Here is an 18407-nt window from a genome sequence, read left to right on the forward strand (position 1 = left end):
AGAAAAAGGATTACTTTAAGTTTTCTAAAATAAAAGAAATGCGTTTTTTTCTAATAAATAAAATCATAGAAATGTCGAATCCTTCATTTATTCTAATGTTATCTGTATGTTTGAAAATCCAAAGAGGAATTTGTAGTGATTGTGGCCCTTTGCACGCCAGGTAATGCCACCAGAATGTCTTAATTCATAAATTTCAGAAATTTTCGACAAAAGGTGCTTATGCTTCAAAGTGGATGAACAAAATCCTGCCCCTCACACATAGTAACATCCATACATACAGAAAGAATTCCAGTGGTTTTGTATTTCCCGACTTTTGAAAATCTAGGGCCCAAACATTGGGACGATCATTTTTTGATCGATCGTCATACTTTTCTTCTGTTACCTGTGTATTAGTACAAAGCAAATTGAAGAGTTTAAGGTTAAAACTTCTAACATGTTCTTGATTTTCAAACTCGATTCGTGAGCAATGTAAACAATAGTGGATTTAAAATATTTATGGAACCACACTTTCATTCACCTAAGTTTAAATACTAACTTAAATTTAAAGGCATTGATCTACAGGGGAGTTAAAAGTTGCTTAATATTCTTATAAAATGTAGCTGATTAAGACGGAAAACATTTGTCACGAAACATGCCACTCTGTTCTATAATGTATAGGCGCTAAACATCACACAAGTCAAGATTTTTATGTTTCAAATAGTAATAGAATTAAAGGATTATAAAAGCCTGACCACATTGATGACAGGATTCGTGACGTCAATGATAAAGTTATTAGCGACACGTTCAATTTCAAATACTATAGTGGAACCCCGAGTAAGAAAAATTACAGGTGAGGTCCTTTTATAGAATTATCAGAAGTAAATATAAAGCGTAATTAAAACTAGTTTATTACAGAGGTTTTATAATGAATTTGGATCAGAGAAATGATATAGGGAAACATATCCCTTTAGCGATTTGCCAAAGGGCGATGTTTCACGAGAGGACTTTCACGGGGAACTGTTTCCTGTTTATATGTTAAACACATCAAGAAAACCCGGAAAACCTCACGTGCCAACCCGTTAGTGTAATGCAAACCCGCGACTAAATACAACTTTTTTTTTTTTTTTTTTTTTAATTCATATCTGTACTCGAGAAGTAGTGGCAAGGATCTACTATATTTCTATAACTTTTAATTTAGATATTTTTGATCAAAATTCAGATTATAAATTATTCCGTGAATTTTATAATGAACTTATATCTCATAAGAGCGATAAGAAGCTAATTATTACTAATTGCATCCTTTGTGCAAGTATATCATTTCCATATAAACAAAGTTTTCCGAGAAATTTCACTTCCTACCTTTTTATCGACAGCAATTTTCAACGTCAAACATCACATTTTACTCTTCGTAACGAGTGAATATGAACGAACACTTCAATCGCACGATGAAGATATTAATTAGTTTATTCGTATTGACGATTTTGTCCATTGTTTTCACTTCTGCAAAGAGTCTTTCGGATGTTAAACAGAAAAAAGATACTGAAAATTTTCATAAAAGGTAAATATTTTTTACAAATCTTTCAATGTTTTGATTAGTTTATTTCAACTTTTATCAACTTTTTAGTAAAATTTGGAAAAGAGTTGCAACTTCGGATCCGAATAAACTTTGGGATGATGGCGTTATACCTTACGAAATAAATGGAAATTTCAGTGGTGAGTTTTTAAGATTTTTATGATTTCAGTGCAGATTTAAATAATTTAGATAAATGAAACTGTTTATTGTATAAGAACAACCATAAAAATTTAATTAAATAATTATCCTGATATTCTGTAAGTAGTAGATCATGTGAGTGATTAAATAAAGTTAAGAACGAGAGTAAAAGTATGTTCGATTCGTTCGTTTTTCTAACCGAAAAGAATCTTAGTAACTGAGTTAATGTCACTTTACGTTACGCATATTTAATTTTGTATATCTTACAGCTAATTATATAAAGTTTATCCTATACGCAATGGATATATGGGAATCGAAAACGTGTATAAAATTTGTGCCGGCAGAACCCATTCATAAATTTCGCGTAACATTTACAAACGTCGGTGACTGTGGGTAAGAAATTGCCGATTTTTAATTTTTTTGCGACAAGACACGGATCAAGTTTTAAGAAATATCAATTCTTTGTTGATGATTTCAGTTGCTGCTCAAATTTAGGAAAAATAAAGGAAAAACAACCCATTATTTTACACGAAAAACAATGTACTTGGGTTTCGACAATATTGCACGAAATGGCGCACACAATGGGATTTTATCACGAACAAAGTCGTCCGGATCGTGATAACTTTATCAAAGTTTTATATGAAAATATAGAAGAAAGTAAGTTCATTTATGGTACATAAAAGTTGGAAGAATGCTTTTGTTTATTTACTTTTTTCTTGCAGAAAGAAAATATCAGTTTAGGAAAATAAGTAGCGATGAAGCGGACACTCTAGGATTTTCCTACGATTTCAACAGCATCATGCATTACTCGTCATTCACTAGTTCTGGAAAGGAAGGTATGAAAGCGTTAAATAAAAGTATATCATTAAAGAAACCCAACAAGAAACTAAGTAAAACAGATATCGCTGCTGCAAATAAACTGTATAAATGCCCAGGTAAATATACTACTTTTAATGTTTATTCTGGTAAAGAAAAAGTAAAAATTACCTCGTGATGTAGCTCAAATTCAGCTGATTGCACAGACTTTTCCACTTTGTAGGTTAAGTGACGATACGAAGTCAGAGATGAAGTTGAAAATACACTCTTTGATAAAAGTGAAAATGCAACAACATAAAAGTAAAAAGTTTATTGTACACAATGAATTTATCTATACCTACAGTTTTCACAAATCAGGAACTATGAGTCCAGAATATATTTTCAATACGAACAAAGCGTGTATTTTTAAATTCTTCGCTGATTCAGTATCATCACTTAACCTAAAAGCTGTGATAAGTCTGTGCAATCAGCCAAACTTGAGCTGTATCTGGAAGCATTCCTCCAGAGAACAAGCGAGAAGATTCACAAAGATGAATAAATTTAATTTTATTAACAGATTGTTACGTTAAACTAAAAAAGAAAATGGATAAAATAGACATGTCTGCAAACAGTCTGACATCACGTAAAGGTTCTTGTCAATGGTTTATAAAAAGAGATCCGGGAGAATTTATAGAGTTTTATGTCGAGAAGGTTGACATACCCGAAAGCGATGGATGTTCCTCCAACTACTTGCTACTTCAAGATGGATACACGTCCAAATCACCTGTAATAGGTAACTTTATATGTTTATGTACAGTACAAGTGTTTGAAGCTTGATGACAATTAAATATTCGAGGAAATAACGTTTTTCACACGATTAAAAATATTACGTCGAGATATTCTATAACAAGGCTTCTTTTTACCACCCCAAATAATATATTTATTAATTAATATACCAATATTATTTATTACACTTTTAAGATTGACTAAGTTGTTTTATGTTATTTAATATTAGATCGTGTTTGTGGAATTAGACAGAAGAGAACTTACTATAAAACTGAAAGAAACAATCTGTTGATCACTTACAAGTCTTTCCCAAATTATAAAAGTGAAGAGTTCTCTCTAGTGTACAGAGGTAGACGTATAACGTGATTTAATATTTCACTCTACATGGTTTAATAAAACCATAACTGATTTTAATTGTAGTTGTTTGCAACGGAACCATTAAAGGAGATTACGGCAGATTGCAAAATCCGAACTACGACCATCCTTATCCATACGATTCCATATGTCAATGGGTGCTGGCTGTTCCCATAGGCCATGTCGTTTTAAGTTTTGAGACGTTTTACGTGAGCGAAAATATCATTTAGAAATTGATCTCCCGTGTACATTTAAGAGGATTTAACAAGAAATTCTTTTTAATAGATTAATGACGATGAAAATTGCCAGTCTGACTACATCGAAGTTATTGATGGCGACATCGATTCCGGTAAAGTAATCTTAGATAAAGTCTGTGGTAATAAAGTGCCCGATGTTATCGTATCAACCAACAACAAGCTAACTGTCACTTACGTATCGAAAAACAAAAATAAGAAAAATAAATTTTCAGCCAATTTTATAGAAGGTATAAATAATTTAAAAATCTAGAGTTAATTTTAGTTGGAAGTTCAAATTAGAAATATCCCTTGTTAATTAGAATTCGCTAAATAATAGCTAAATTTATTTTATATTATTTAGTAAAAAGATATTTGACAATTGTGTAAGTTTACTGATATATTTCTGTTGTAAACAATATTCGTAGTTTTAGACAGGTTTCTAGTCTTTATTTAGTATTTATGCACCTGCAACCACTAAAAAGAAATTAAGTCTATTTGTAATAATTTGCACTAAACCTTACTGCAGAAGGTGCAAGTGCAATAAACACATTGTTTACTACACATTTTTAATGTTATTTATTCATACATAGAAAGTCAGCAATAGCAAGTAACAACTAAATTTTCAAAATAGTGGAATGTTTGGAAGTTGCAAGGATGTCCTATTAGAAAATATATATTATATATTCAAAAATATTTAGCATTGTATAACATTTTTCTAATACCAGAACTTCGCAGATATCGACGAATGCCAATTGCCAGATCGAGGTGGATGTAACGATATTTGTGTAAATACAATTGGAAGTTACCGCTGCGAATGTTCACCGGATCGCATTTGGGTTAATCGTACAAACAACTGCGAAAGTAAGTAAATTTTTAAGCGCAGAAAAATTTCTGAAAGTACTTTTAACAATATTTTACCTTTCAGAATTCCTCAATTCTTGTGGAGGAACCGTACAGAAGGGCGAGAGAATCGTGATTGAGAGTCCTTCGTATCCAAATCCTTATCCAAGTAATATAGAGTGCACTTGGGATATTCTCGAAAATAACTTCCGTATGACCATCTTTAATGTGGATATTAATGGATCAAAGGTATGAACTAATATAAAATATACTTTTTTTGATTTTGCTGTATAGATGAGACCATGGCCCAATAACTAGAACGTTCATTGGGTGTATGGTTTTACTGTACGCAATGGATTTACTGTTTCGATGCTAACGATAATAGATTCTACTGTAATGATTCTAATACGAGCATTGTTTTACCATACGTACCCAAATATTTAATAATAAATGCTTTTAAATTAACAGGATAATTGCTTGGATGAAATAATTGTTCAAACACAAAATAGTAAAAAGGTATATTGTGGTTCGGGAGTAAACTATGGTCTTAAACTATCGCATGCATCTGGTGTGCAAGTCCGATTTATTTCGAAGGAAAACACCGACAAAACGGGATTTCAAATACTCCTGGAACCACTCTAAGCGATTTTTTCTTGTAATATTGTAATATAAATAGAAGCTTCAGACTCGTATCCAATTTGTAATATTTTAATAATAATTATTCTGTATGATTTTTATTTTATGTTATTTTAGTATTAATTGTTAAACTATAATCAAAATGATAATTTTGTTTGCTTTATGTCAATCTTAAACATTTGTAAATTGAAATATTCTAAATAAATGATTTCAGCATGAATATTGTTGTTGTTTTTAAATATTAAATAAATTATACTTTTTGTTTAATAACTAGAAAATTAATTAAACTTAATTTGAATAATAGAGATTTAGCTATGCTTTATTTATTTTGTTGGACAATAGGTTAACAGGTTACCCAACAGCAAAATGAATTAATTGCTCTGTAAATTATACTTTTTAATAATATAATATGTCAATTTACTATAGATTCTTTTATTTTGAATCATTGACTACAACTAGTTGACAATTTTCGGTGATTTTAATTGTAGTCTCACTAAAAACAATGGACTACCACTATACTTACAACTTTTCGAAATGTATTATGTTTGTATAATATAAAGTAATGCTTTAATTATCAATGCCCTGGTTTTATTTGATAAGATACCGTATTTGAAATGATGCATCAACTGGAACACAGAAAAATATTCGAATACTTAAGATCTCCAACAATAAAATACGAAGTAAATCCAGTTAAATAAAAAAAAACGAATCTATAATAAATAGAAGACAAGCGTTTAACTATTGATGGGTCCTAATTTGTAAACTATTTAAAATATTATTAATTAAAATGAAACAGATATAACAATGAGTAAAAACTTTTTACTAAAAACATGATTTTATCACACCTTTATTATCTTCAATAAACAGAGACGAAGGCTATTGTGTTTCTCTACCCAACTTTATATTAGCAATACCTTTTATGGTTCTTAATGACATTATACCATTTGTCATTAATTCTCATCTGATTACTTAAGTTAATTCAATATTGACAATAGATAATAATAGTTTTAAATAACACATAGCAATTATTTATTGTCCTATGCTTTAAAATTAACAATTCGTAATAATACTCATAATAAAAAGGTTTTTGTGTACATATTGTTTACTTTAACCTTGTTTATTAATAAAACTTATTATATTGGTGAAGTTTTTGATTAGCAAGAGAGATCTTATATAAAAGTCAAAACGAAATATGGTTATATTTACCTGTTTAATATTTAAGAATTAATATTTTAATTTAAATGATGTACAGCCGAAATTGTGCTGAAGTGGAAGATGCAAACAGCAGAAGGAGGGGGAAAAAGCATATTTAAGGCAAAATTATGGTATTTAAGAGCGTGTAAAAAAATTGATAAGATTACCAACGCAGAGTTTGTTTCTATAAGCAAAACTTGACAAAAACATGGTATTATTAAAATCCAGATAAAAATAAAGACATTTTGTTTTGACTTTTGACAAAGATGCTTGTCTTTGCTAATCAGAAACGTCATCCGTATAATAAGTCTACTAGTAATCCTAGTAGACGTCCATGTTAGTGGACGTTTACTAACATGCGAGAAAGAGCGATAGAGTGAAATTTGAATTTTATGAGGTACAATATAAGAAATACAACAAAAATAAAATGTGAAATTACCCCGAAACACGAGAAAAGCCCCAGGAATTTTGCAGGTGGTAATTCGCCTCGCAACACTCGGTCGCCCTACTGTGAGAAGGTCCGAACACATAATAATCTTCATAAGTGGCTTTCTTTATGCCTATAGGGCGAAAAAAGTAAAAAAAAATCATTTTTCTTGATCTTTTATAACTTTTATTGAAATTATTTAAAAATTAATTCTCAACCAGCATTTGACCCTAAACTAACCTTTTTTTCTACAATCGCTATTGTTCAAACAACCTTAATATCGATGAACATAGTACTATTTATAGGTTTTTGTCAATAAAACTTGTTTCTTAACAGAAATAATGCTCGTTGTTAGGAATTAATAACTTTGATTTTTACAACTAATTGCTTCCTTTATAAATGTTATCACACTCTTATAAACATATCCATTGAAGAAACGTCACTTCCTGCATACTTAACCAAGTTACTTTCAATGTGAAATATCACACTTTACTCAACGTAACGTAACAACATTAATGAACACTCTTATCGTAACAGGAAGATGTTAATGCATTTATTGACCTATAAATTCCCACTGTTATCTATTACCTGTCCGCCTTTCCTTAATTTCGTGAATAAAGTTAGACAGGTAGATTTAAAAAAGCATGTTATTCTTCGTTTTGCATTCGTATTCTTTGTCTTACAGTAAAATTAGTTAGAAACTAATTTCTGTAAAGTCTTATTTCAAATAACCTACAGTAATATTTTACGATGTTGAACGTCAGATTATCGAGAAAGTCTCCCATGACATCATATCAGCTCAAAAGCCACCCGTGATACCGTAGCTGAGTTTTTCTTCGTCTAACAAAGTGACGTATATATCCTTTGTGACGAACTGACGTTCGTTAGTGTATTACGTCAGAATTCTGATACGGCAACTAGTGTAATTTCTCTATTTCATGTTAATTTGTTGATATATGTTCTATTCATCTAACAATGGAAAACGGTATTTAAATCATGGATAATATATCGACAATACATTTTATTATTTAATTTTAATGCTTTTTAAGCATTGTTTATCTTTTTATGTTCTGTATTTGTTTGTATCGATATAGATATTTTTTTATTTATAACTTTGCCTCTGATTGTAATTACTATTTATTTTAGTACCATGTTTGGTAGAGCAATGGTAACTATAAAAATAGTTATTGCTTTACTATACTATATTCGTGATAGTAAAAAGAGTTATACACTGTCAGTAAAACAAATACTTTGCGTGTTTTAATCTGTGATTAGCACAGACATAAGTTATATAACAATAGATCTGTTACAATAACTGCAACTGCAAATTGTAGAAAGAAAACACAAGCTATAAAAAAAAGCATCATACATCATTCGACAAGCTTTAAATTATGATTTATCATAAACTTAACGCTTTCACAATGCGACACTGCTGACAATTAATGCTAAGTCGGCCTTGAAAACAATACACGTTTCTTGGACACCTCAAATTTACAGGATGAATTAACGTTACTTATTACCATCATAAAATTCAGATGTGTCAGCATAAGTATTACAAATTTAGAGTATAATCTATCTATCTATATATATATATATCTATATATATATAACCCATTCAACGGGTGTCCGTCTGTTTGTCCCGTAACCGTTTGATAACGGACACTAGAGGCGCCCCTATCGTATGTCATATTTCAAACATTCAAATTAACAATATAAATTATTATTTAAATTAACAATATAAATTATTATTTAAATTAACAATATAAATTATTATTATTCATTTGGCCAATAAATTATTATTTGGTCAATATAACAATATAAATAATTCATTATATTTTAATGGGAATTTATTATTGTCGCGGAATGCATGTAATGTTAACTAGGGGACGAGTAACGAAAAACCAGATAGGTTTGAATCACTACGTAAGACGATAAGGTTTGAAATAGTTAAGATAATATAAGGTAAAATCGAGGTTTACAAGCGAAGGTAAATAAACAAATTAAACTATTTTAAAGTTTTATAGAATGTTTAATAGATAGAAATATAGATCCGTATGACGCGATTGGAACGGTAAGACTTACCCTCCGAATAAAGGGAATGGCGACCCCCCTGTGTGCGAAAAATAAATGTCTAATGAACCATCCCCGTACGCGCAACCCTTCCCGAAATATAGCCCTCCGAAAATTATTCTACGGGTCACGTGACCGCCTGTTTGCCAGAATTTACCGTGCGAATGAGCGGTTCGGCCACCCCCCCTCGAGTGTGGACGAGCGCTCGTTAATTTTTTTTCGCTCAGTAGGCTCCTTTTTGACCACGATGTCACGTGACCGGAAATGTCGTAGGCGAATTTTCACGAGCTTATATCTCGCGAAGGGTCGCGAGTAGGGGCATGGTTCCTTTGACTTTATTGTTCGCCCACAGGGGCTACATTTTGGAGGGTTGCCATTCGGAGGGTAAATCTTACCATTGGGACTTTAACTGAACTGTAGAGCATACTGATAGGAACAAAAAAGTCAAAGGAACCGTGCCTCATGGAAATTTGTAAATATTTGTAATAGGAATTTATTATTTATACCAGGGATTGGTATAAATAATTATTATATGCCTTGCCTTGCCTTATTATATGCCTTGATTAACATTTCGCCGCACTTTTACAACATCCCTTGACTCAGTGAACGTCGCGCAATGACTCACGGGAAATTTGTTGAAAAAATGGCGGATACATTTGAAATCCAGGATTACAAGCGAAGGTAAATAAACAAATTAAACTATTTTAAAGTTTTATAGAATGTTTATTAAGTAGAAATCTAGATTTGTATGATGCGATTGAGACCTTAACAGAGCTGTAGAGCGTATTGATAAAAACAAATAGTCAAAGGAACCGTGTCTCATGGAAATTTCCAAAGGAAGCTCATTAGGGGGCGTCCCGAGCTACTAGTACCTCTATAAAAAGCAGAGAAAGTGGAGTTTTAATTTGATTAAAATCGAGTTTAGGTCTTCGATTTTAAATTGTTTAGTAAGTTTTTAATTAGAATTATTAAATAATGCTATATTTTAATGAAAGATCGTTTCTTGAAAGTTATATATTTTATTTCTTTTCAGCTCTGCTTTTAGGTCTTGGCCTTGTTTTATAATCACGGAATAAGAATCAGGCAGCAGTTTTGAGATAATTAAGTTTTGTAATTATGCAGAATGTTAGACGTGAATAAATTATTAATGTTGTCTTTATTTAGTTGAAGCAGAAGACAGTGATACGTTGCACTGGGATGAAGTTATTTTAAAAAGATGTGCAGTGTGTTTAGAATGGTTTCCTGAATTTAAAGAAACGATATGTTCCAGCTGTAAAACGTTTTTCGAAGAATCTATAAGAAACTTCGAAGAATCAATTTGTTTCTCCAGCAAAGTTCTTTATTTGTTTGCAAAAAATTTTACCTCGTATACAGTGATTGCTTGACAGGACTCCTTCTGGTGTGTGATGAAGTTAGTTCGGTTTATTCAGATTTGTCTTCAGCAAATCACTTTATTAATGCAGTAATGTTTTCATTACTTAATATTCTTAGCTTTTCCTTAGTAAACTACTCGTAATTTGAGACGATCGTAAGTTTTTTACGATACATCGTAATTTGAGACGATATACTGACGTCGGTAAGTTTGTTCAATTTCTAGGCGTTTCCTCTCACCATGGCTATGGATGGACGAAGTTATGGCATGGAGGAAAGATGGTATGGAGGAAGTTCTTGCAAAGAGACACGTTATTTGGCATTTTGGCACCATATAATAACACATTTTATAACCTAGGAAGAAGATATGCTTCTAAAAATAAAAAGTTTTACCATGGGATGCATCTATGTCAATTATTTCTATTTTAAAATTTCCCTTTGGTAACATTGCTCAATTTTATGAGGGTGTTAAGTAACGTTTATTCATATTGTACATTTGAAGTGTTCAAGAAACGTGTATTGTTTTCAAGGTCGATTTAGCACGAATTGTCAGCAGTGTCGCATTGTGAAAGCGTTCAGTTTATGGTAAATCATAATTTAAAGCTTGTCCAATGATGTATGATGCTTTTATAGCTTGTGTCCTTCATTTTTCTACAATTTGCAGACGCCGTTGCCTGTAACAGATCTATTGTTGCATAACTTATGTCTGTGCTAATCGCAGATAAAGACACACATATAGACTGTCAGTAAAACAAATACTAACTCTCTTTTACTATCATGGATGTAGTATAGTAAAGCAATAACTATTTTTATAGTTACCATTGCTCTACCAAACATGGTACTAAAGTAAATAGTAATTATAATCAGAGACAAAGTTATAAATGGAAAAATATCTATATCGATGAACAGATAATATATGAAGAGAAACAATCAATGCTTAAAAACATTAAAATTAAATAATAAAATATATTATATGNTTTGTGCCGGCAGAACCCATTCATAAATTTCGCGTAACATTTACAAACGTCGGTGACTGTGGGTAAGAAATTGCCGATTTTTAATTTTTTTGCGACAAGACACGGATCAAGTTTTAAGAAATATCAATTCTTTGTTGATGATTTCAGTTGCTGCTCAAATTTAGGAAAAATAAAGGAAAAACAACCCATTATTTTACACGAAAAACAATGTACTTGGGTTTCGACAATATTGCACGAAATGGCGCACACAATGGGATTTTATCACGAACAAAGTCGTCCGGATCGTGATAACTTTATCAAAGTTTTATATGAAAATATAGAAGAAAGTAAGTTCATTTATGGTACATAAAAGTTGGAAGAATGCTTTTGTTTATTTACTTTTTTCTTGCAGAAAGAAAATATCAGTTTAGGAAAATAAGTAGCGATGAAGCGGACACTCTAGGATTTTCCTACGATTTCAACAGCATCATGCATTACTCGTCATTCACTAGTTCTGGAAAGGAAGGTATGAAAGCGTTAAATAAAAGTATATCATTAAAGAAACCCAACAAGAAACTAAGTAAAACAGATATCGCTGCTGCAAATAAACTGTATAAATGCCCAGGTAAATATACTACTTTTAATGTTTATTCTGGTAAAGAAAAAGTAAAAATTACCTCGTGATGTAGCTCAAATTCAGCTGATTGCACAGACTTTTCCACTTTGTAGGTTAAGTGACGATACGAAGTCAGAGATGAAGTTGAAAATACACTCTTTGATAAAAGTGAAAATGCAACAACATAAAAGTAAAAAGTTTATTGTACACAATGAATTTATCTATACCTACAGTTTTCACAAATCAGGAACTATGAGTCCAGAATATATTTTCAATACGAACAAAGCGTGTATTTTTAAATTCTTCGCTGATTCAGTATCATCACTTAACCTAAAAGCTGTGATAAGTCTGTGCAATCAGCCAAACTTGAGCTGTATCTGGAAGCATTCCTCCAGAGAACAAGCGAGAAGATTCACAAAGATGAATAAATTTAATTTTATTAACAGATTGTTACGTTAAACTAAGAAAGAAAATGGATAAAATAGACATGTCTGCAAACAGTCTGACATCACGTAAAGGTTCTTGTCAATGGTTTATAAAAAGAGATCCGGGAGAATTTATAGAGTTTTATGTCGAGAAGGTTGACATACCCGAAAGCGATGGATGTTCCTCCAACTACTTGCTACTTCAAGATGGATACACGTCCAAATCACCTGTAATAGGTAACTTTATATGTACAAGTGTTTAATTCTTGATGACATTTAAATATTCGAGAAAATAACGTTTTTCACACGATTAGAAGATTTATGTCTAAAATTCTATAAGAAGGCTTCTTTTTACCACCCCAAATATTATATTTATTAATTAATATACAATTCTTATTAAGACAAATTATTTAAATAACATTGTAGTATAATATAAATTTTGTGTTATAAAAAACTATAATTGATTTCTCCACACGTATACATATAGGCTGATATCAGTCTTTATTATGATATTTTAGAATTTAACAACTAAAATGTCTTCACTGTTCAATCAGCCGTTTCCTGATAATTAAACATGGCGGAAACGTGAAAATATTTTAGCTTTTGTGTTTTTATACATTTACTCGTAAAATACTAACAGCTATTTAAATTAAAACACGTTACTCATCATTACTTATTACCTAAGTTGTTTTATGTTATTTAATATTAGATCGTGTTTGTGGAATTAGAGAGAAGAGAACTTACTATAAAACTGAAAGAAACAATCTTTTGATCACTTACAAGTCTTTCCCAAATTATAAAACTGAAGAGTTCTCTCTAGTGTACAGAGGTAGACGTATAACGTGATTTAATAATTCACTCTACATGGTTTAATAAAATCATAACTCATTTTAATTGTAGTTGTTTGCAACGGAACCATTGAAGGAGATTACGGCAGATTGCAAAATCCGAACTACGACCATCCTTATCCATACGATTCCATATGTCAATGGGTGCTGGCTGTTCCCATAGGCCATGTCGTTTTAAGTTTTGAGACATTTAACGTAAGCGAAAATATCATTTAGAAATTGATCTCCCGTGTACATTTAAGAGGATTTAACAAGAAATTCTTTTTAATAGATTAATGACGACGAAGATTGCCAGTCTGACTACATCGAAGTTATTGATGGCGACATCGATTCCGGTAAAGTAATCTTGGATAAAGTCTGTGGTAATAAAGTGCCCGATGTTATCGTATCAACCAACAACAAGCTAACTGTCACTTACGTATCGAAAAACAAAAATAAGAAAAATAAATTTTCAGCCAATTTTATAGAAGGTATAAATAATTTAAAAATCTAGAGTTAATTTTAGTTGGAAGTTCAAATTAGAAATATCCCTTGTTAATTAGAATTCGCTAAATAATAGCTAAATTTATTTTATATTATTTACTAAAAAGATATTTGACAATTGTGTAAGTTTACTGATATATTTCTGTTGTAAACAATATTCGTAGTTTTAGACAGGTTTCTAGTCTTTATTTAGTATTTATGCACCTGCAACCACTAAAAAGAAATTAAGTCTATTTGTAATAATTTGCACTAAACCTTACTGCAGAAGGTGCAAGTGCAATAAACACATTGTTTACTACACATTTTTAATGTTATTTATTCATACATAGAAAGTCAGCAATAGCAAGTAACAACTAAATTTTCAAAATAGTGGAATGTTTGGAAGTTGCAAGGATGTCCTATTAGAAAATATATATTATATATTCAAAAATATTTAGCATTGTATAACATTTTTCTAATACCAGAACTTCGCAGATATCGACGAATGCCAATTGCCAGATCGAGGTGGATGTAACGATATTTGTGTAAATACAATTGGAAGTTACCGCTGCGAATGTTCACCGGATCGCATTTGGGTTAATCGTACAAACAACTGCGAAAGTAAGTAAATTTTTAAGCGCAGAAAAATTTCTGAAAGTACTTTTAACAATATTTTACCTTTCAGAATTCCTCAATTCTTGTGGAGGAACCGTACAGAAGGGCGAGAGAATCGTGATTGAGAGTCCTTCGTATCCAAATCCTTATCCAAGTAATATAGAGTGCACTTGGGATATTCTCGAAAATAACTTCCGTATGACCATCTTTAATGTGGATATTAATGGATCAAAGGTATGAACTAATATAAAATATACTTTTTTTGATTTTGCTGTATAGATGAGACCATGGCCCAATAACTAGAACGTTCATTGGGTGTATGGTTTTACTGTACGCAATGGATTTACTGTTTCGATGCTAACGATAATAGATTCTACTGTAATGATTCTAATACGAGCATTGTTTTACCATACGTACCCAAATATTTAATAATAAATGCTTTTAAATTAACAGGATAATTGCTTGGATGAAATAATTGTTCAAACACAAAATAGTAAAAAGGTATATTGTGGTTCGGGAGTAAACTATGGTCTTAAACTATCGCATGCATCTGGTGTGCAAGTCCGATTTATTTCGAAGGAAAACACCGACAAAACGGGATTTCAAATACTCCTGGAACCACTCTAAGCGATTTTTTCTTGTAATATTGTAATATAAATAGAAGCTTCAGACTCGTATCCAATTTGTAATATTTTAATAATAATTATTCTGTATGATTTTTATTTTATGTTATTTTAGTATTAATTGTTAAACTATAATCAAAATGATAATTTTGTTTGCTTTATGTCAATCTTAAACATTTGTAAATTGAAATATTCTAAATAAATGATTTCAGCATGAATATTGTTGTTGTTTTTAAATATTAAATAAATTATACTTTTTGTTTAATAACTAGAAAATTAATTAAACTTAATTTGAATAATAGAGATTTAGCTATGCTTTATTTATTTTGTTGGACAATAGGTTAACAGGTTACCCAACAGCAAAATGAATTAATTGCTCTGTAAATTATACTTTTTAATAATATAATATGTCAATTTACTATAGATTCTTTTATTTTGAATCATTGACTACAACTAGTTGACAATTTTCGGTGATTTTAATTGTAGTCTCACTAAAAACAATGGACTACCACTATACTTACAACTTTTCGAAATGTATTATGTTTGTATAATATAAAGTAATGCTTTAATTATCAATGCCCTGGTTTTATTTGATAAGATACCGTATTTGAAATGATGCATCAACTGGAACACAGAAAAATATTCGAATACTTAAGATCTCCAACAATAAAATACGAAGTAAATCCAGTTAAATAAAAAAAAACGAATCTATAATAAATAGAAGACAAGCGTTTAACTATTGATGGGTCCTAATTTGTAAACTATTTAAAATATTATTAATTAAAATGAAACAGATATAACAATGAGTAAAAACTTTTTACTAAAAACATGATTTTATCACACCTTTATTATCTTCAATAAACAGAGACGAAGGCTATTGTGTTTCTCTACCCAACTTTATATTAGCAATACCTTTTATGGTTCTTAATGACATTATACCATTTGTCATTAATTCTCATCTGATTACTTAAGTTAATTCAATATTGACAATAGATAATAATAGTTTTAAATAACACATAGCAATTATTTATTGTCCTATGCTTTAAAATTAACAATTCGTAATAATACTCATAATAAAAAGGTTTTTGTGTACATATTGTTTACTTTAACCTTGTTTATTAATAAAACTTATTATATTGGTGAAGTTTTTGATTAGCAAGAGAGATCTTATATAAAAGTCAAAACGAAATATGGTTATATTTACCTGTTTAATATTTAAGAATTAATATTTTAATTTAAATGATGTACAGCCGAAATTGTGCTGAAGTGGAAGATGCAAACAGCAGAAGGAGGGGGAAAAAGCATATTTAAGGCAAAATTATGGTATTTAAGAGCGTGTAAAAAAATTGATAAGATTACCAACGCAGAGTTTGTTTCTATAAGCAAAACTTGACAAAAACATGGTATTATTAAAATCCAGATAAAAATAAAGACATTTTGTTTTGACTTTTGACAAAGATGCTTGTCTTTGCTAATCAGAAACGTCATCCGTATAATAAGTCTACTAGTAATCCTAGTAGACGTCCATGTTAGTGGACGTTTACTAACATGCGAGAAAGAGCGATAGAGTGAAATTTGAATTTTATGAGGTACAATATAAGAAATACAACAAAAATAAAATGTGAAATTACCCCGAAACACGAGAAAAGCCCCAGGAATTTTGCAGGTGGTAATTCGCCTCGCAACACTCGGTCGCCCTACTGTGAGAAGGTCCGAACACATAATAATCTTCATAAGTGGCTTTCTTTATGCCTATAGGGCGAAAAAAGTAAAAAAAAATCATTTTTCTTGATCTTTTATAACTTTTATTGAAATTATTTAAAAATTAATTCTCAACCAGCATTTGACCCTAAACTAACCTTTTTTTCTACAATCGCTATTGTTCAAACAACCTTAATATCGATGAACATAGTACTATTTATAGGTTTTTGTCAATAAAACTTGTTTCTTAACAGAAATAATGCTCGTTGTTAGGAATTAATAACTTTGATTTTTACAACTAATTGCTTCCTTTATAAATGTTATCACACTCTTATAAACATATCCATTGAAGAAACGTCACTTCCTGCATACTTAACCAAGTTACTTTCAATGTGAAATATCACACTTTACTCAACGTAACGTAACAACATTAATGAACACTCTTATCGTAACAGGAAGATGTTAATGCATTTATTGACCTATAAATTCCCACTGTTATCTATTACCTGTCCGCCTTTCCTTAATTTCGTGAATAAAGTTAGACAGGTAGATTTAAAAAAGCATGTTATTCTTCGTTTTGCATTCGTATTCTTTGTCTTACAGTAAAATTAGTTAGAAACTAATTTCTGTAAAGTCTTATTTCAAATAACCTACAGTAATATTTTACGATGTTGAACGTCAGATTATCGAGAAAGTCTCCCATGACATCATATCAGCTCAAAAGCCACCCGTGATACCGTAGCTGAGTTTTTCTTCGTCTAACAAAGTGACGTATATATCCTTTGTGACGAACTGACGTTCGTTAGTGTATTACGTCAGAATTCTGATACGGCAACTAGTGTAATTTCTCTATTTCATGTTAATTTGTTGATATATGTTCTATTCATCTAACAATGGAAAACGGTATTTAAATCATGGATAATATATCGACAATACATTTTATTATTTAATTTTAATGCTTTTTAAGCATTGTTTATCTTTTTATGTTCTGTATTTGTTTGTATCGATATAGATATTTTTTTATTTATAACTTTGCCTCTGATTGTAATTACTATTTATTTTAGTACCATGTTTGGTAGAGCAATGGTAACTATAAAAATAGTTATTGCTTTACTATACTATATTCGTGATAGTAAAAAGAGTTATACACTGTCAGTAAAACAAATACTTTGCGTGTTTTAATCTGTGATTAGCACAGACATAAGTTATATAACAATAGATCTGTTACAATAACTGCAACTGCAAATTGTAGAAAGAAAACACAAGCTATAAAAAAAAGCATCATACATCATTCGACAAGCTTTAAATTATGATTTATCATAAACTTAACGCTTTCACAATGCGACACTGCTGACAATTAATGCTAAGTCGGCCTTGAAAACAATACACGTTTCTTGGACACCTCAAATTTACAGGATGAATTAACGTTACTTATTACCATCATAAAATTCAGATGTGTCAGCATAAGTATTACAAATTTAGAGTATAATCTATCTATCTATATATATATATATCTATATATATATAACCCATTCAACGGGTGTCCGTCTGTTTGTCCCGTAACCGTTTGATAACGGACACTAGAGGCGCCCCTATCGTATGTCATATTTCAAACATTCAAATTAACAATATAAATTATTATTTAAATTAACAATATAAATTATTATTATTCATTTGGCCAATAAATTATTATTTGGTCAATATAACAATATAAATAATTCAGTATATTTGTAATAGGAATTTATTATTTCAGGGGCTTATA

The 18407-nt window shown here is 30.4% G+C and overlaps 1 protein-coding gene across 2 annotated transcripts; it reads left to right on the plus strand.

The window, feature by feature from the left end:
- Positions 1–1352: 1352 nt before the first annotated feature.
- Positions 1353–15066, plus strand: LOC111613784 (bone morphogenetic protein 1-like). 2 transcript variants are annotated; one of them, XM_023355135.1, is made up of 12 exons: positions 1353–1537; positions 1604–1692; positions 1960–2083; positions 2169–2347; positions 2413–2625; positions 3063–3278; positions 3501–3620; positions 3692–3834; positions 13516–13714; positions 14202–14327; positions 14392–14555; positions 14775–15066. In XM_023355135.1, the coding sequence occupies exons 1-12, from the start codon at positions 1401–1403 to the stop codon at positions 14946–14948; spliced, it is 1884 nt and encodes a 627-aa protein (XP_023210903.1). In that variant the 5' UTR covers positions 1353–1400; the 3' UTR covers positions 14949–15066. The 2 variants fall into 2 exon arrangements, with proteins under 2 accessions (XP_023210903.1, XP_023210902.1); XM_023355134.1 differs by lacking the exons at positions 13516–13714; positions 14202–14327; positions 14392–14555; positions 14775–15066 and adding exons at positions 3911–4109; positions 4597–4722; positions 4787–4950; positions 5170–5461.
- The last annotated feature ends 3341 nt before the right edge of the window (positions 15067–18407 follow it).

This window comes from Centruroides sculpturatus, unplaced genomic scaffold (genome assembly GCF_000671375.1).
Source record: "Centruroides sculpturatus isolate CEXI.00-Female unplaced genomic scaffold, Cexi_2.0 scaffold2006, whole genome shotgun sequence".
Taxonomy (NCBI): Eukaryota; Metazoa; Arthropoda; class Arachnida; order Scorpiones; family Buthidae; genus Centruroides; species Centruroides sculpturatus.

Coding starts and splice junctions, on each gene's coding strand:
- LOC111613784 (XM_023355135.1), top strand. CDS start 1,401: ATGAACGAACACTTCAATCGCACGATGAAGATATTAATTAGTTTATTC. Junction 2,084..2,168: donor ACAAACGTCGGTGACTGTGG/GTAAGAAATTGC, acceptor TGATGATTTCAG/TTGCTGCTCAAATTTAGGAA. Junction 2,626..3,062: donor TAAACTGTATAAATGCCCAG/GTAAATATACTA, acceptor TTTTATTAACAG/ATTGTTACGTTAAACTAAAA.